Source organism: Eubalaena glacialis, chromosome 17, assembly GCF_028564815.1.
Source record: "Eubalaena glacialis isolate mEubGla1 chromosome 17, mEubGla1.1.hap2.+ XY, whole genome shotgun sequence".
NCBI lineage: Eukaryota > Metazoa > Chordata > Mammalia > Artiodactyla > Balaenidae > Eubalaena > Eubalaena glacialis.
The window spans coordinates 13283773-13300473 of record NC_083732.1 but is presented as its reverse complement, the minus strand read 5'-3'; the positions used below and the strand labels follow the sequence as shown (position 1 = coordinate 13300473).

The following is a 16701-nucleotide window of genomic DNA, read 5'->3' as shown; positions in this document are numbered from 1 at the left end:
CTTGGTGCCCTGAAAACAGAAACAAAATTATCAAAACTTGTAAAAAAATTTTCAAAAAATAACCTTACAAAATAAATTCAAAATCAGTAGAGAACTTAAGAGTATATGGATTTTTGAGAACCATATTCATATCTATGTTACTTCAGAACTTTGAATATCTTAAATACAGAACAAACATAGTAACAATTCAAAACAAGTCATAGTGAAATTTACCCAACATCATTAGTATTCCTAATGAAAAAATATCACGTGGAGTGGAGCTTTAAAATATATCCACAAATTTTTTTACAATCCTCCCTTAAAAGATGGAGCTCAATTCTCCTCCCCCGGAGTGTGGGCTGTTTCTTATGAAAAGGATACTGCATGCACAATGATGGTATATGACTTCTGAGGCTACTTCATGAAAGACAATATGTTTCCACCTTGCTTGATCTATTGGCTCACTCACTCTGAAGAAGCCACCTACCATTTCAAAAGGACACTTAAGGAGCTCTAAAGACAAGCCCACATGGCAAGGAACTGAGGCCTCCTGAGCTGTGTGAGGGAGCCATATAGGAAACAGATTCTCCAGTCTCAATCAAGACTTCAAACGACTGTAGCCCCAGCTGACATCTTGGACTGCAACCTCATGAGAGATCCTGAGACAGAACCATCCAGCTAAAACACTCACAAATTACTGACTCAAGAACTGCAAGATAATGTTTTTTTAAAAATGCTACATGTTAGGGAAACACAGCAATAGATACCACATGTGCATGGCAAAAATCTGAGCACATAAGACTACGTCAAACAACCGGTCAATCTTAAAAACAAACTTGAATGGTTACAGAACGCAAAAGCTTTAACAAGATAAAAAGTAGTTTTTCTCCACAAAACAAGTAACTGAGATAGTATGGCAGCAGTGAACGTGAACATAAACCTGGATATAAGAAGTGCTTATCAGGAAGCCTGTTATGTTCAAGAATGTATTTTTAACATGAATCACAGTTAGAATACCAGATAGAACATGGCAAATAACACATGAACATTACCAAAGAGAAAGAGAGTTCAGAATCAGGAAAGTTCACATCCTTGCTGTTGCTTTTAAGACAGGTCGGGGACTTCCCTGATGGTCCAGTGGTTAAGACTCTGTGCTTCCACTGCAGGAGATACAGGTTCGATCCCTGGTTGGGTAACTAAGATCCCACATGCCATGCGGTGTGGCCAAAAAATAAATAAAGTAATTATTAAACTAATTGCCTAATGCACCGATTAAAAAAAAAAAGAAAAGACAGGTTGGACTCAGAAACTGGATAGGAGCTTCGCAGGTGAAGATGGGTGGGAAAGCATAATAAAGAAACAGCTCCAGGGACTTCCCTGGTGGTGCAGTGGTTAAGAATCCGCCTGCCAATGCAGGGGACACGGGTTCGAGCCATGGTCCGGGAAGATCCCACACGCCGCGGGGCAACTAAGCCTGTGGGCCACAACTACTGAGCCTGCACTCTAGAGCCCGCAAGCCACAACTACTGAAGCCCGCGCACCCTAGAGCCCGTGCTCGGCAACAAGAGAAGCCACTGCAATGAGAAGCCCGCGCACCGCAACGAAGAGTAGCCCCTGCTCGCCGCAACCAGAGGAAGCCCGCGCACAGCAACAAAGACCCAACGCAGCCAAAAATAAATAAATGAATAAATAAATTTATTTTAAAAAAAAGAAACAGCTCCAAGCGTGTGAAACATGAAGACTGTTCTGGCAACATTTAAGTAGTCCAGCTTGACTAGAGCTCAAAACACACACAACAGAGAAATGAGAGATTACACAGGAAAATGCAGATCAGATGCCAATTCTGGAATATTCTAAGAAACAAGCTGATGGCTCACTATTCTATTCTGTAGATAGTAGAATGGAGACAGTTTTGGTAGTCACAGAAGTAGAAACAGTAATAACGGCAGTTAACATTTATGATTCACCATTTTTATAATCTATACAATAACTTATATGATATGGTACTATTATTTTCCCCCCAGTATTATTAGATGAGAAAATTAAACTAAATTAATTTGTTCAAAGCCAGTAAATGGCTATGAAAGAATGTGAACTCAGTAAGACTCTCCAGAGTCCTTAATGAATTCTGAGTATGGAATAATACAGTTGGTTATACTTTTGATACGTACAGCTTGGATGTGAAAAACAAAGGAGGAGAATGAAGAAGCAATGAAGAAATAGCAACAGCCCAGGCAAGATATAATAAATCTCTATTATGGTGGTAGTATGAATGAAAATTGAGAGAATTCAAGGAACACTGAAAGGGCAGAACCTACACTTTAGGCTTATTAACTGACTGGCTATGGGAAGTCAAAAGGACTCTTGAATTTTTTACTCTGAACCATCAGAATGATGATGCTTTTACAGAAAAAGACAAAGATGAGCTGGATTTTAAAAATGAAGGTTGGTTTTGCATGCTAAGTATACATAATCCACCAAACATCAGGTACAGAGATTCAGAAGACAAGTTGGAAGTGAAGCAGAGTCTTAGAAGTGCTCAGGGGCTGAGTAATATTCCACTGTATATATGTGCCACATCTTCTTTATCCATTCATCTGTCAATGGAAATTTAGGTTGGTTCCATGTCCTGGCTATTGTAAATAGTACTGCAATGAACATTGTGGTACATGTCTCCTTTTGAATTACGGTTTTCTCAGGGTATATGCCCAGTAGTGGGATTGCTGGGTCATATGGTACTTCTATTTTTAGTTTTTTAAGGAACCGCCATACTGTTTTCCATAGTGGTTTGTTCTTTGTAGTGAGGTGGATGGACCTAGAGTCTATCATACAGAGTGAAGTAAGTCAGAAAGAGAAAAACAAATACCGTATTCTAACGCATATATATGGGATCTAAAAAAAAAAAAAAAAATGGTACTGATGAACCTAGTTGCAGGGCAGGAATAAAGATGTAGACATAGAGAATGGACTTGAGGACACGGGGTGGGAGGGGGAAGCTGGGGCGAAGTGAAAGTAGCATCGACATATATACACTACCAAATGTAAAATAGTTAGCTAGTGGGAAGCAGCCGCATAGCACAGGGAGATCAGCTCGGTGCTTTGCGATGACCTAGAGGGGTGGGATAGGGAGGATGGAAGGGAGGCTCAAGAGGGAGGGGATATGGGGACATATGTATGCATACGGCTGACTCACTTTGGTGTACAACAGAAACCAACAAAGTATTGTGAAGCAATTATACTCCAATAAAGATCTATTAAAAAAAAAAGAAAAAGTGGTCAGGGGCAAAGAAAGAGACTTGAGAAGGCCTAAAAACAAACAGAGGAGTAGAAGAGACAAGGTGGGAGAAATTGGATGGAAGGAATATATCTAACTCGAGGAACACATGATGTCAGAAGACAGTCCTAGAACAAAGTTCAGGTTTACAGACCCAGAAGAATAACCCAGTTCCTAATACACATACAATAAATGTCAGGTGAAGAGAGGACAGCACTGCAGAGAATGCACAGGACTCAAGGGCAAGAATTGTCAACCCAATTCAAAGAGGATGAACACTGAGTAAAAACCATTAAATTAGAAATTAGGACATCAGTTATTTTTGAAAATGTAGCATCAGTAGAGTAGTAGGAACTAGAAGTCATTTTATAGAATATGAAGCAATAAGAGGATGGTAAGAAGTGGCAGCAACAAGTACAGACTACTTTTGGAGTGTGTTTTATGTAAGGGAAGTACAGCAAGGTCAAGAGCAGAGTTTTTGTTTGTTTATTTGTGTTTAAGAATATAAGTTAACCAAAGTATGTTCAGAGCTGGAAGGCAAGGAATTAGTAAAAAGAACTGAAAATGCAAGAGAGAAGGGACTGGCTGAAAACACAGAGAAAAGCTGATTCCAAGAAAACTTCCAAGTGCCAAGGAGTGGTAAGGCAAGAATTAGTTAGGTACTCCTGAAATCATAGCCAAATCCTGGGATCTATCTGAATATGGGAGGTAAATGAAACCAGAAAGATGATGGGAAAGTTAAGGTCATGAACTAATGAATAGCTGTGGTCTCAAAAATGTCATAAAAATGAAACAAAATAACTCCAATGGGAAATCAATATCTCATTGTCATCCAATTCACTAGAAGAGCATAAAACCAGCCTATGTAAATAAGAAGTCACTATGAATAACTATACATGTAGTATTCTTTTTTATATTTCAAGAGTGCAATATATTAAGCTCACTCCTTCCAGACGATACCCATACCCAGAGCTCTGTTACCAAACTAGTGAAAGATTAGGGAATAAAATATCACTTTGATATTCACCTACACAAACTATAAAGTAAGAGATATATATCTTACAAGTAAACACTATAATAAACTTCAAAATCAATAACATGTTTTAATTTACTGTTGTGATTACACAGTTTTCTCAACTATTAGAATAACAGTCAATGTATTTATATAAAAGGAAAATTAATTTCATCAGAGTACATAATTATTATTTAAGACTTAAGACTATCAGATTCAGCAATCAAAACAAACCCATATTGCTTTTTATTGGAAAAGATGATTTGTCAATCAGTTGGTCACTCCTTGTCTATCTTTTCTTTGCGAGCCAGTAAAATACAAGGTATGAAATCAGCTAAAAGATGAAAATTAAAAAAAGCACTTTGGTCAAAAGTGTAATTTGCCAACTGAAAAGGTATCACTGAAAATGGGCATTTATTTCAAATGTATATCATCATATCATTTAATATAATATTGCTAGCATTATAAGAATAATTCTACAAAGAAAGGAATAACAAAAGAAAATGTTACAGATTCATGAGTGGGAAAATAATTCTACTCTCTGAACAATTTATCAGACCAGGGCTACATTATATGATACCTACAGGTAAACAATACATAAATAATAATTAATTCTTTTCATTCCTTATTTTATAATCTTTGCTTTTTTATAAACCTAAATGAATACTTTGAAATTAAAATTAACTTTACAAGTTACTCTTTGTACTCTGGTGGAAAATACCAATCATTTTAAAGAAAATGGCTAAGATATGTTAAATAGTACCATAGGCCCGGGATTATTCAGCAATCTACTGCTGACATACAAACTCTTTTATAATGAATCAATTCAGAGGGCTAAAGAAAATTTCCAATCCTGGCACTACTAGTACAGTACATATTTCCAAATTAACCTAATTTTTAATATATACACTTACTTATAGAGATCAGAGTCTATAAGGTAAATAAAAATATAATTGGTAGTCCATAAAATAAATCTCATAAACTTAAAAACATTGAAATAACAAAAAAGTATGTTCTCTGAACAAAACAGAATATATGCTAGAAGTGAACAACAGAAAGCTATCTGGAAATATGCCCAAATATTTGGAATTTTTTTTGTATACATCTTTATTGGAGTATAGTTGCTTTACAATGTTGTGTTAGTTTCTGCTGTATAACAAAGTGAATCAGCTACATGCATACGTATATCCCCATATCCCCTCCCTCTTGCATCTCTCTCCCACCCTCCTTATCCCACCCCACTAGGTGGTCGCAAAGCACCAAGCTGATCTCCCTGGGCCATGCAGCTGCTTCCCACCAGCTATCCATTTTACATTTGGTAGTGTATATATGTCAACGTTACTCTCTCACATCATCCCAGCTTACCCTTCCCACTCCCTGTGTCCTCAAGTCCACTCTCTACGTCTAGGTCTTTATTCCTGTCCTGCCCCTAGGTTCGTCAGAACCATTTTTTTTTTTTTTTTTTAGATTCCAGATATATGTGTTAGCATACAGTATTTGTTTTTCTCTGACTTACTTCACTCTGTATGACAGACTCTAGGTCCATCCACCTCACTACAAATAACTCAATTTCGTTTCTTTTTATGGCTGAGTAATATTCCATTGTATATATGTGCCACATCTTCTTTATCCATTCATCTGTCGCTGGACACTTAGGTTGCTTCCCTGTCCTGGCTATTGTAAACAGTGCTGCAATGAACATTGTGGTACATAACTCTTTTTGAATTATGGTTTTCTCAGGGTATATGCCCAGGAGTGGGATTGCTGGGTCATATGGTAGTTCTATTTTTAGTTTTTTAAGGAACCGCCATACTGTTCTCCATAGTGGCTGTATCAATTTACATTCCCACCAACAGTGCAAGAGGGTTCCCTTTTCTCCAACCCTCTCCAGCATTTATTGTTTGTAGATTTTTTGATGATGGCCATTCTGACCAGTGTGAGGTGATATCTCATTGTAGTTTTGATTTGCATTTATCTAATGATTAGTGATGTTGAGCATCTTTTCATGTGTTTGTTGGCAATCTGTATATCTTCTTTGGAGAAATGTCTATTTAGGTCTTCTGCCCATTTTGGGATTGAGTTGTTTGTTTTTTAGATATTGAGCTGCATGAGCTGCTTGTATATTTTGGAGATTACTCCTTTGTCAGTTGCTTCGTTTGCAAATCCAAATATTTGGAAATTTTTAAAACTCACTTCTAAATAATCAGTGGGTCAAAGAAAAATCAAAAGGAGAATTAGAAAACTGAATTGAATGAAAATGAAAATATAACATATCAAATCTGTGATATACAGTTAAAGCAGTACTCAGAGGGAAATCTGTAGCATTTTTAAATGAATATATTAGAAAAGAAATAAGGTCTCAAACCATAATCTAAGCTTCCACACTAAGAAATCGGAAAAAGAAGAGAAAATTAAAAGCACAAAGCAAACAAAAGAAAGAAAATAGTAAAGAGCAAAAATCAATGAAATAGGAAGAGAAGAACAACAGAGAAAAATCAATGAAAACAAAAGCTAGTTCTATGAAAAGATCAATCAAATAGATAATCTCTAGGCAAACTGGTTAAGAAAAAGGAAAGAATATAAAAATTACAAATATCAGGAATAAAAGAGAAGCAGGAGCCATCACTATAGATCCTACAGACCTTAAAAGAATAATAATAAAATATTATGAACTTTATGCCAAAAAATTCAAAAACTCAGAAGAAATGGATAAATTCTTCAAATGATTCAAACCACCAAACTTCACGATTTGGTGTCATGATTTCTAAACACTGTACTAGAGTTCCTAACCAGGGAAAAGACAAGTAAAATAAGTAAAAGGCATTCAGATTGGAAAGGAAGAAATAAAACTCTGTCTACAGATAACATGACTGTCTACATTTATTTAATCTGTCTATCATTTAATTAATAGTATTGTAACCATTTTAATTTTCAGTTTTGATCACTGTGCCAAGATTACGTAAGGTGTTAACATTAAAGGAACCTAGGTAAAAGGTACTCTCTATACTATCTTTGCAACTCTTCTATAAGTCAAATTATTTCAAAACAAAAAGTTACAATGAGATGTCACTACACACTTAATAGAATGACAAATTTCTAAGACAATCTCAAGCGCTGATGAGGGTTCACAACAACGGGAAATCTCATGCTCTGCTGGTGGGAATGCAAAATGGCACAACCACTTTGGGAAAAGGTCTGGGAGTTTCTTACACAGGTAAACATACACTTATTATATGTCCCAGCAATTCCATTCCTAGGCATTTACCCAAAAGAAATGAAAACTTATGTTCACACAAAGACCTGTAAGTGAATGTTTATAATAGCTTTATTCATAATAGCCTCAAACTATAAACAATCCAAAAGTCCATCAACTGGTAAATGGATAAACAACTGTGGTGCTTCCCCACAACAGAATACTATTCAGTAATAAAAAGAAATACACTACTGATGTATATAACATGGATAAATCTCAAAAACATCATACTAAGTTAAAAAAAAAAAAAAAAAGACATAAAAGGCAATACTATTGTGCCAGAGTGCAGATCAGAGACTGACAAGGGTATAGGGCTGGATAAGTTAGAAATATTCAATATCTTGATTATGGCAGTGGTTACCAGAATCAGTTGTCAAAATTCAATGAACAAAACACTTTAAAAGGGCGAATTTTATTGTATGCAAATTGTGTCTCAATAAACAGCATAAAAACAAACATAAATCTAACTGGGGCAAATATAATACATAAAAGAAATACAAATATTTAACCAAATATATGTAAAGCAATCTTGCTATTAATCAATTAGAACTATGAGATATTTCTGCTATCTTTCAAATTGGTTAAGTATTTTTAAATTTTTTTTTTACTTTTTTTCTCTTGGTGTACAGGTTTTTAAAATTTTTAATATACAATAGAGTCAAGTAACATCACCATAATCAGGATACAGAAGAGTTCCATCACCCCCAAAAACTCCATCATAGTTACTCCCTCTCCTCAACTATCATCTTTGGTAACCAGTGATTTGTTCTCCATTGCTACAGTTTTGCCATTTTGAGAATATATGTGTATGTAACCTTTACAGAACGGCTTCTTTCCCTTAAGACTTCCCTTGAGAGTCTTCCAAATTGTTTTGTGCATCAATAGTTCATTCTTTTTTACTGCTGAGTAGCATCCCATCATGTGAATGTTCCACAGTTGTTTATCCATTCACCCATTGAAAGACATTAGAATATACTAAGTTTTTTTATGGGAACTTGAATAAAGAATTTTAATGAATAAAGAACTGAGAAAGGAAACAGATTTTAAGTGTAGTACAAGTAATCAAAACGAGAGGTATTTACTCTAAAAGGGTTGATGCTATGTTAAAATTGTATGAGTAACAGATTTTGATATTTTATTAATAACTAGTTTACCTTATAAAGAGATCTTTCTTAGAGAGCTAAGATAATGGTGAACATTCAATTTCTTTAATTTGTTTGTAATAAAAGATCAAAGATGAAACAGGAGTAATTAGAAAAGCCAGCAGCTGAATTAAAGTTACCCAACATAACCCCTGTTATATGGTCTTGGCCATCTCATGAAATAAAGCAAAACACTGAACTTTACTACATATTTTAAATAGAAAAATTATGTTCCCTCTCTCTCTAAAATATAACAGCCACATACAAAACAAACTGATATTCTTTAAGTGATGAGTTTACTTGCTTTGAAAATACCATTAAAAAAAGAGTTCCACTGCATTTGATAAAACAGCACACCTTTTTTATTTCATGGCATGACTGTAGCATTAAATAAGCAAACTAAACATTACCACTAAAAGTAAACATCTCAGAAAAGTTTGCTCCATTCCTGTTAGGTCAAGCAATTCTAAAACAGTATTTTATAATTCAATAACAAACACTTATCCTACTCACTTCCACCAATTAAACACAAACAAAACACTGTAATTGTATTGTCTGAACTGGAAATAATCTTAGAGCAAGCTGGAAACTTCTAGGAAATTATTCCAGTGTTTCCCAAAGTTCCTGTTACATAAATAAGCACTTCCTTCCTGGTAACTGCTATGTTTCTATCAATTTACAATTTAAATTTAATAGCAAAGACTGGGTAGATGCTTATCAATCTCATGTCCTCCTCCTGGGTATAAAGAAACCAAAACTTCCCAGCCTCCCAAGCAGTTACTTTAGAACCTTATAACTAGGTCTGAACAATGGAACAAAGACAAAAGTGATATTCCTCCACTTTCAGGCCAGGCCCCAACAAAATTCTCAACTTGTTCTCCCACCCTCTGGACCACATCTGTGCAGCTAGAAATAAAGGACTCCAAAATGGTGGAATGACACAATGGAAGGGGCCCACATTCCCAAGTCATCTCTTGGAGGAGAACCACCCAAACAGCATCAGAATGTGACTTAAGTGAGAAGTAAACTTACACTGCCTTAAGCCTTAAGCCTCTGAGAAATGGGAGTTCTTTGTTAGAGCACTTTTCGTTAAATGCCTTTACTTTCAAAGGAAATGTTATAGTACTAACCATTAATGGAAAACCAGTGTTTTTCTAATATATATTCAAATAAACATTTAACTTCTATGCTTATCTATGCATCACCTAAAATCATCTCATCTATAAAGAGAGAGTAAGAGTTCTAGTCTTCAAAACTGTGAGGAAAGTATTTAGGAGGTGAAGAAAGGAAAGGAATAAATCCTTTGGAAAAGAAAAGAATTATCTCATTAATTTAAGTGGGCCTCAAATATATCTTTTTTAAAAAGCCATCTTTAACAAAGAATCAAAGGCATAATACTTAAGAACTCTAATAACTCAGTACCCCTCAAAATCTTCTGATTGCATCTCTCAGCTATCCCTACAACAAAGCATAAACCCAAAGAATGTGAAATTTACATTTTTACCATTTTAATGGGTTTCTAATTATTCATTTCTCATTTCCAATTAAACAATTTTTAAAAACCCATTATCTTTCTCTGCTTTTATTCTAAGCTAAAAGCTAATCAGAGACCATTCCAATATATATAACAAGTTATATAAAGCGTCTTTTCAAAGTGCTTGTTGTGTGATTTCTAGATGGAACATTTTTAAGAGTACATAATTGAAAGATAAATCAATATAATTCTGCAACCTGCCAAAACTTTCTGAGGCCAGGTCTTTGTCAAAGGAGTCTCTGCATTGTGCAAGTACATAACATCCCACCACTACACCAGATCACTTATTTCAAAGACATCTTACTAGTTTAAAAAAAAAAAATTGCAATAAGCGTTTTATTATTTTTACTAGAAAACTTTAAAAAATTCTAACTACTAGTTTGGGTAAAAACTTGCCAACTAACATGAACTTTTCTCTGCAACTGAGTTATTATCATTGGAGGGTGAAAAATTTGTAATAAAAATAAATGAATAGTAATCTGAAGAAGAAAGGCTTTTTAACCTGTTATTATGCTTACTATCAAAATACCTCTTTTGCATTAAGCTGTACAAAAAGAGACCTTGCCTTACAGACTATGATTCCCACTTTTTTCTACTCCCCATTCTTTTAAAAAGTTAAACTTAGTTTCTCTTAAAAACAACAAATCAATGGAAATAACATACTTATCAGATTTCCTTTTGCATCTCTCAGAGGAGCACCACCTCCACCTTTCCCCCAGGGGTTATAACTTCTCATTTCAGCTTCTAATTTAGCTTCATATTCTTCTTTTTCTTCTCGTTCTTTCTTTCTTCTTTCTTCTCTTTCTCGAATCTTAACAACATTAAGAAACATTCGTAATAAGTGCTGACAAGTATTCTGATACAAAAAGTTAGTTTTAATATCAGATTTTATTTTTCTTATTAGAGAAAAAACTGGATTTTTTTTCAGTATACTTCACTATAAAATTTAACGTCACAAATATATTTAAAAACAATTTAAGGGGCTTCCCTGATGGTGCAGTGGTTAAGAATCCGCCTGCCAATGCAGGGCACACGGGTTCGAGCCCTGGTCCAGGAAGATCCCACATGCCGTGGAGCAACTAAGCCGGTGCACCACAACTACTGAGCCTGTGCTCTAGAGCCCGCGAGCCACAACTACTGAGCCCATATGCCACAACTACTGAAGCCCGCGTGCCTAGAGCCCATGCTCCGCAGCAAGAGAAGCCACCGCAATGAGAAGCCTGGGCACCACAACAAAGAGTAGCCCCCGCTCGCCGCAACTAGAGAAAGCCCACATGCAGCAACAAAGACCCAATGCAGCCAAAAATAAAATAAATAAAATAAATTTATAAAAAAATAAAATAAAATAAAAACAATTTTAAAACACTTTGATAGCTGGAATATATAGCTGCTACTCCCTCACATCATGCCACTTGAGTCCTCTCCAGCCACTGGTGCCACTTTGGACTAAACCAACTCCATCTTCCCACCCCCCAGCTTCATTCCCTCCCTAACCTCACCAGTTTCATGGGGACCAACAGAATCTCCCTACTTCCTTTTTTCATCTACCCTTTCATGGGATCTGGCCAGCAACAAACTACTCCTCACACCTCACGAGATCTGGGCCAACTACTTTCTATACCTCACCAGACCTACTCTACCCTGGGCAAACTCCATTCCCAAAATTCAAAGCTGTTGAAGGTTCAAAGCTCTCTGGAGAATGTTGGGCTATTCAAGTATACTTTATGAAAGCATAAAAAACAAATACAGTCTTATCATCATCAAGTATAAGCACAGGGTTGGTCTCTAAAGACATAAATAGGCAATGAATAAAGATCTACATTTTAGAAAGTTACTTTTAAAATCATAACCATATGCACGGAAAATTTAAGCAACTACTCCAGAAAGGCCAAGGAAGTTATCACATACATAAAATAAAATTCTAGAGTTAGGAAATCTGGTTTTGTCGGTGGTGTTTTTAATATGCTCATTTGAAAACAGACAGATAAATGCAGTCTTTTGTTTGTAGAATCATAACACAAAAAAAAATAATGTTGGTAATTCTATAATTTAAAAAAATCCACCTTCCAAGGAGGTTGCCCAATGTAAAAAACTGAACAAAAAAACTGAGCTTTAGAAGAAATCCAAGTGAAACTTTGTAGAAAAGTACCTCAGGTGAATATATACCTAGAGTTCCAGGGTCCTCTCTGGAGGAGATATGAGTATTCCCCTCAAAAAACCCATACATCTAATACAGTTACTCTTTTTTTTTTTTTAAGCTATTAATTTTTTATTATTATTATTATTTATTTATTTATTTTTGGCTGCGTTGGGTCTTCATTGCCGCGCACGGGCTTTCTCTAGTTGCAGTGAGCGGGGGCTACTCTTCGTTGTGGTATGCGGGCTTCTCATTGCAGTGGCTTCTCTTGTTGCAGAGCACGGGCTCTAGATGCGCAGGCTTCAGGAGTTGTGGCACACGGGCTCAGTAGTTGTGGCTCGTGGGCTCTACAGTGCAAGCTCAGTAGTTGTGACGCACGGGCTTAGTTGCTCCACAGCATGTGGGATCTTCCTGGACCAGGGCTCGAACCCGTGTGCCCTGCATTGTCAGGTGGATTCTTAACCACTGCGCCACCAGGGAAGTCCCTGATACAGTTACTCTTAAGTAAACTCTCTCCAAACATTACAAACCACAACAGAACATTATCCTCCTCCCTAAGCATTCTACCTCTTTTTTCCCTACGCTCAGTTCACAGCCTCATTATTCTCTCAGATTACAACACTCAGAATCATCTTCAAGCCCTCTGTTCTTTCCTCACTCCCTAAATCTAAGCCCTATCAGTGGAACCCCAGAACTGTCTCTTGGATGCCCTCTCCATCTTCCCCCCCTGGTTTAGGGCCTTGTTACCTCCTGGCTGGACTACCTCAATAGTTTACTAAAAGGTTTCTCTGCCACATCTCTTTCCCAACCGTCCATATCACAACCAGATATCTTCCTAAAAGCCACATCTACTCATATCAACTATTTCTTTCACTCTTTGGCTTAAAATGTCCTCCCTTTGGCTATTGATAATAAGATGAAACTGAAAACCCCTTATTAGCTATCCTTCACAATCCAGCACAATCTAACACTCCAGCCCCTTCTCCTACATCAATTCCGTTCCCTGAATACACCAGGAATTTCACATTTATTCACTGTATAACATGCAACTCAAATATCATCAACCATGTGAAGCCCTCCTAACAGCCCAGGCAATTATTCTCCCTATCCCATGCATTCCAGTCTACCTACATCAAACCTTATCACACTGAATTATAAATGAATGGAATTTGTTCTCCTCCGCCACACTCTGAGTTTTAATGGACCACTGTACTAACACATAAGATGTTTAACATTAGATGAACGAACAAACGAATGAATTAAAAAATGAATGAATACCTGCTGCTGCAAAGCTTCTTGGTAAGACTGAAGTGACTGTTTTGAAGGCTTTGGTTTATCTTCAAAAAACAATCCTGAATTTATTGCTCGATCACTTGTAATTTTCAGTTCATTCTGTCCAACTGTACTCCTACATCAAATACACAATAATCCAGATTCATTTATAACAAAACAAGAAGAAAATGCAACACGCCTTTGAAATAGCATGGCATTTAAGTACATTTAAAATAGGGAAAGAATTTCTCTATAGTTCAAAGAGAAATCCTTAAGTAAATGACCCCTATCTCTGCTTTCACAATTAATGGAACTTTCAAATTTACTGAATCTATTTCTTGACATAGGTGGCAGTTACATGCAAGTAAAACTTTCACATACAAGTAAAAACAGTTTGTGATAATTCATCAAGCAATATACGTATTACTCACGCACTTTTCTGAATGCAGTGGAAGTCCCTCTACTAATATCATAACTAATGACTTACTTAATAAATTTGCTCCAAAATAAAGTATTGAAAATAACTTCCTAGCCATTTCAAGAATAAAACAATATAAATACAGTAAAGAGTCTACTATCCCAAATAAATTTAAAATTTTAAAAAACTTACAAGGAATCAAAAAAAATTTTTTACCATATTACAGTAATATAAACCTCAAGGAATAAAGTACTATTTGTTTACAATACGTGTTAAAATACAGGAATATAGCCACTTTGAAGAAAACAATATATTTAAAATATCTTTATTATAAAAGATAAACTCAAATATTATTTTTAAAATAAAACTATACTAATAAAAAAGAGACTACAAAAGGCTCCTATCTCCGAAAACAACATCATCACCTTTTTTTTTTTTTGATGGCAGAAATAAAATGTGTGCTTTATTGTTTTGGGGATTTTCTAAAATTTATTTTTTATTTTTTATACAATTTTAAAGGTTACTTTCCATTTAGTTATTACAAAATATTGGCTATATTCCCCATGTTGTACAATATATCCTTGAGCTTACCTTACACCCAAAAGTTTGTCCCTCCCCATTGGTAACCACTGGTTTGCTCTCTATATCTGTGAGTCTTCTTCTTTTTTGTTATATTCACTAGTTTGTTGTATTTTTTAGATTCCACATACAAATGATATCATACAGTATTTGTCTTTCTCTGACTTATTTCACTTAGCATAATGCCCTCCAAGTTCATCCATGTTGCTGCAAATGGCAGAATTTTGTTCTTTTTTTACGGCTCAATTTAAAAAAATTGAAATCGTATCAAGTATCTTTTCCGACCACAACGCTGTGAGACTAGATATCAATTACAGGAAAGATCTGTAAAAAATACAAACACATGGAGGCTACACAATACACTACTTAATAACGAAGTGATCACTGAAGAAATCAAAGGGGAAATCAAAAAATACCTAGAAACAAATGACAATGGAGACACGACGACACAAAACCTATGGGATGCAGCAAAAGCAGTTCTAAGAGGGAAGTTTATAGCAATACAAGCCTATATCAAGAAACAGGAAACATCTCGAATAAACAACCTAATCTTGCACCTAAAGCAATTAGAGAAAGAAGAACAAAAAAACCCCAAAGCTAGCAGAAGGAAAGAAATCATAAAGATCAGATCAGAAATAAATGAAAAAGAAATGAAGGAAATAATAGCAAAAATCAATGAAACTAAAAGCTGGTTCTTTGAGAAGATAAACAAAATTGATAAACCATTAGCCAGACTCATCAAGAGAAAAAGGGAGAAGACTCAAATCAATAGAATTAGAAATGAAAAAGGAGAAGTAACCACTGACACTGCAGAAATACAAATGATCATGAGAGATTACTACAGGCAACTATATGCCAATAAAATGGACAACCTGGAAGAAATGGACAGATTCTTAGAAATGCACAACCTGCCGAGACTGAACCAGGAAGAAATAGAAAATATGAACAGACCAATCACAAGCACTGAAATTGAAACTGTGATTAAAAATCTTCCAACACACAAAAGCCCAGGACCAGATGGCTTCACAGGCGAATTCTATCAAACATTTAGAGAAGAGCTAACACCTATCCTTCTCAAACTGTTCCAAAATATTGCAGAGGGAGGAACACTCCCCAACTCATTCTATGAGGCCACCATCACCCTGATACCAAAACCAGACAAAGATGTCACAAAGAAAGAAAACTACAGGCCAATATCACTGATGAACATAGATGCAAAAATCCTCAACAAAATACTAGCAAACAGAATCCAACAGCACATTAAAAAGATTATACACCATGATCAAGTGGGGTTTATTCCAGGAATGCAAGGATTCTTCAATATACGCAAATCAATCAACGTGATACATCATATTAACAAATTGAAGGAGAAAAACCATATGATCATCTCAATAGATGCAGAGAAAGCTTTCGACAAAATTCAACACCCATTTATGATAAAAGCCCTGCAGAAAGTAGGCATAGAGGGAACTTTCCTCAACATAATAAAGGCCATATATGACAAACCCACAGCCAACATTGTCCTCAATGGTGAAAAACTGAAACCATTTCCACTAAGATCAGGAACAAGACAAGGTTGCCCACTCTCACCACTATTATTCAACATAGTTTTGGAAGTGTTAGCCACAGCAATCAGAGAAGAAAAAGAAATAAAAGGAATCCAAATCGGAAAAGAAGAAGTAAAGCTGTCACTGTTTTCAGAGGACATGATACTATACATAGAGAATCCTAAAGATGCTACTAGAAAACTACTAGAGCTAATCAATGAATTTGGTAAAGTAGCAGGATACAAAATTAATGCACAGAAATCTCTTGCATTCCTATATACTAATGATGAAAAATCTGAAAGTGAAATTAAGAAAACACTCCCGTTTACCATTGCAACAAAAAGAATAAAATACCTAGGAATAAACCTACCTAAGGAGACAAAAGACCTGTATGCAGAAAATTATAGGACACTGATGAAAGAAATTAAAGATGATACAAATAGATGGAGAGATATACCATGTTCTTGGATTGGAAGAATCAACATTGTGAAAATGACTCTGCTACCCAAAGCAATCTACAGATTCAATGCAATCCCTATCAAACTACCACTGGC

At 35.6% G+C, this 16701-nt stretch overlaps 1 protein-coding gene across 1 annotated transcript in view; it reads right to left on the bottom strand.

Annotated features, from left to right (window-relative positions):
- The window catches only part of CSPP1 (centrosome and spindle pole associated protein 1), a 114703-nt gene that overhangs the window by 39013 nt on the left and 58989 nt on the right, over positions 1 to 16701 (bottom strand). Inside the window, exons 15-16 of the mRNA XM_061172270.1 lie at positions 13610 to 13739; positions 10858 to 11005 (exon numbers count right to left, since the gene is read on the bottom strand). Coding sequence (XP_061028253.1) covers positions 10858 to 11005; positions 13610 to 13739 — 278 coding nt within the window. The remainder of the gene's footprint in view (positions 1 to 10857; positions 11006 to 13609; positions 13740 to 16701) is intronic.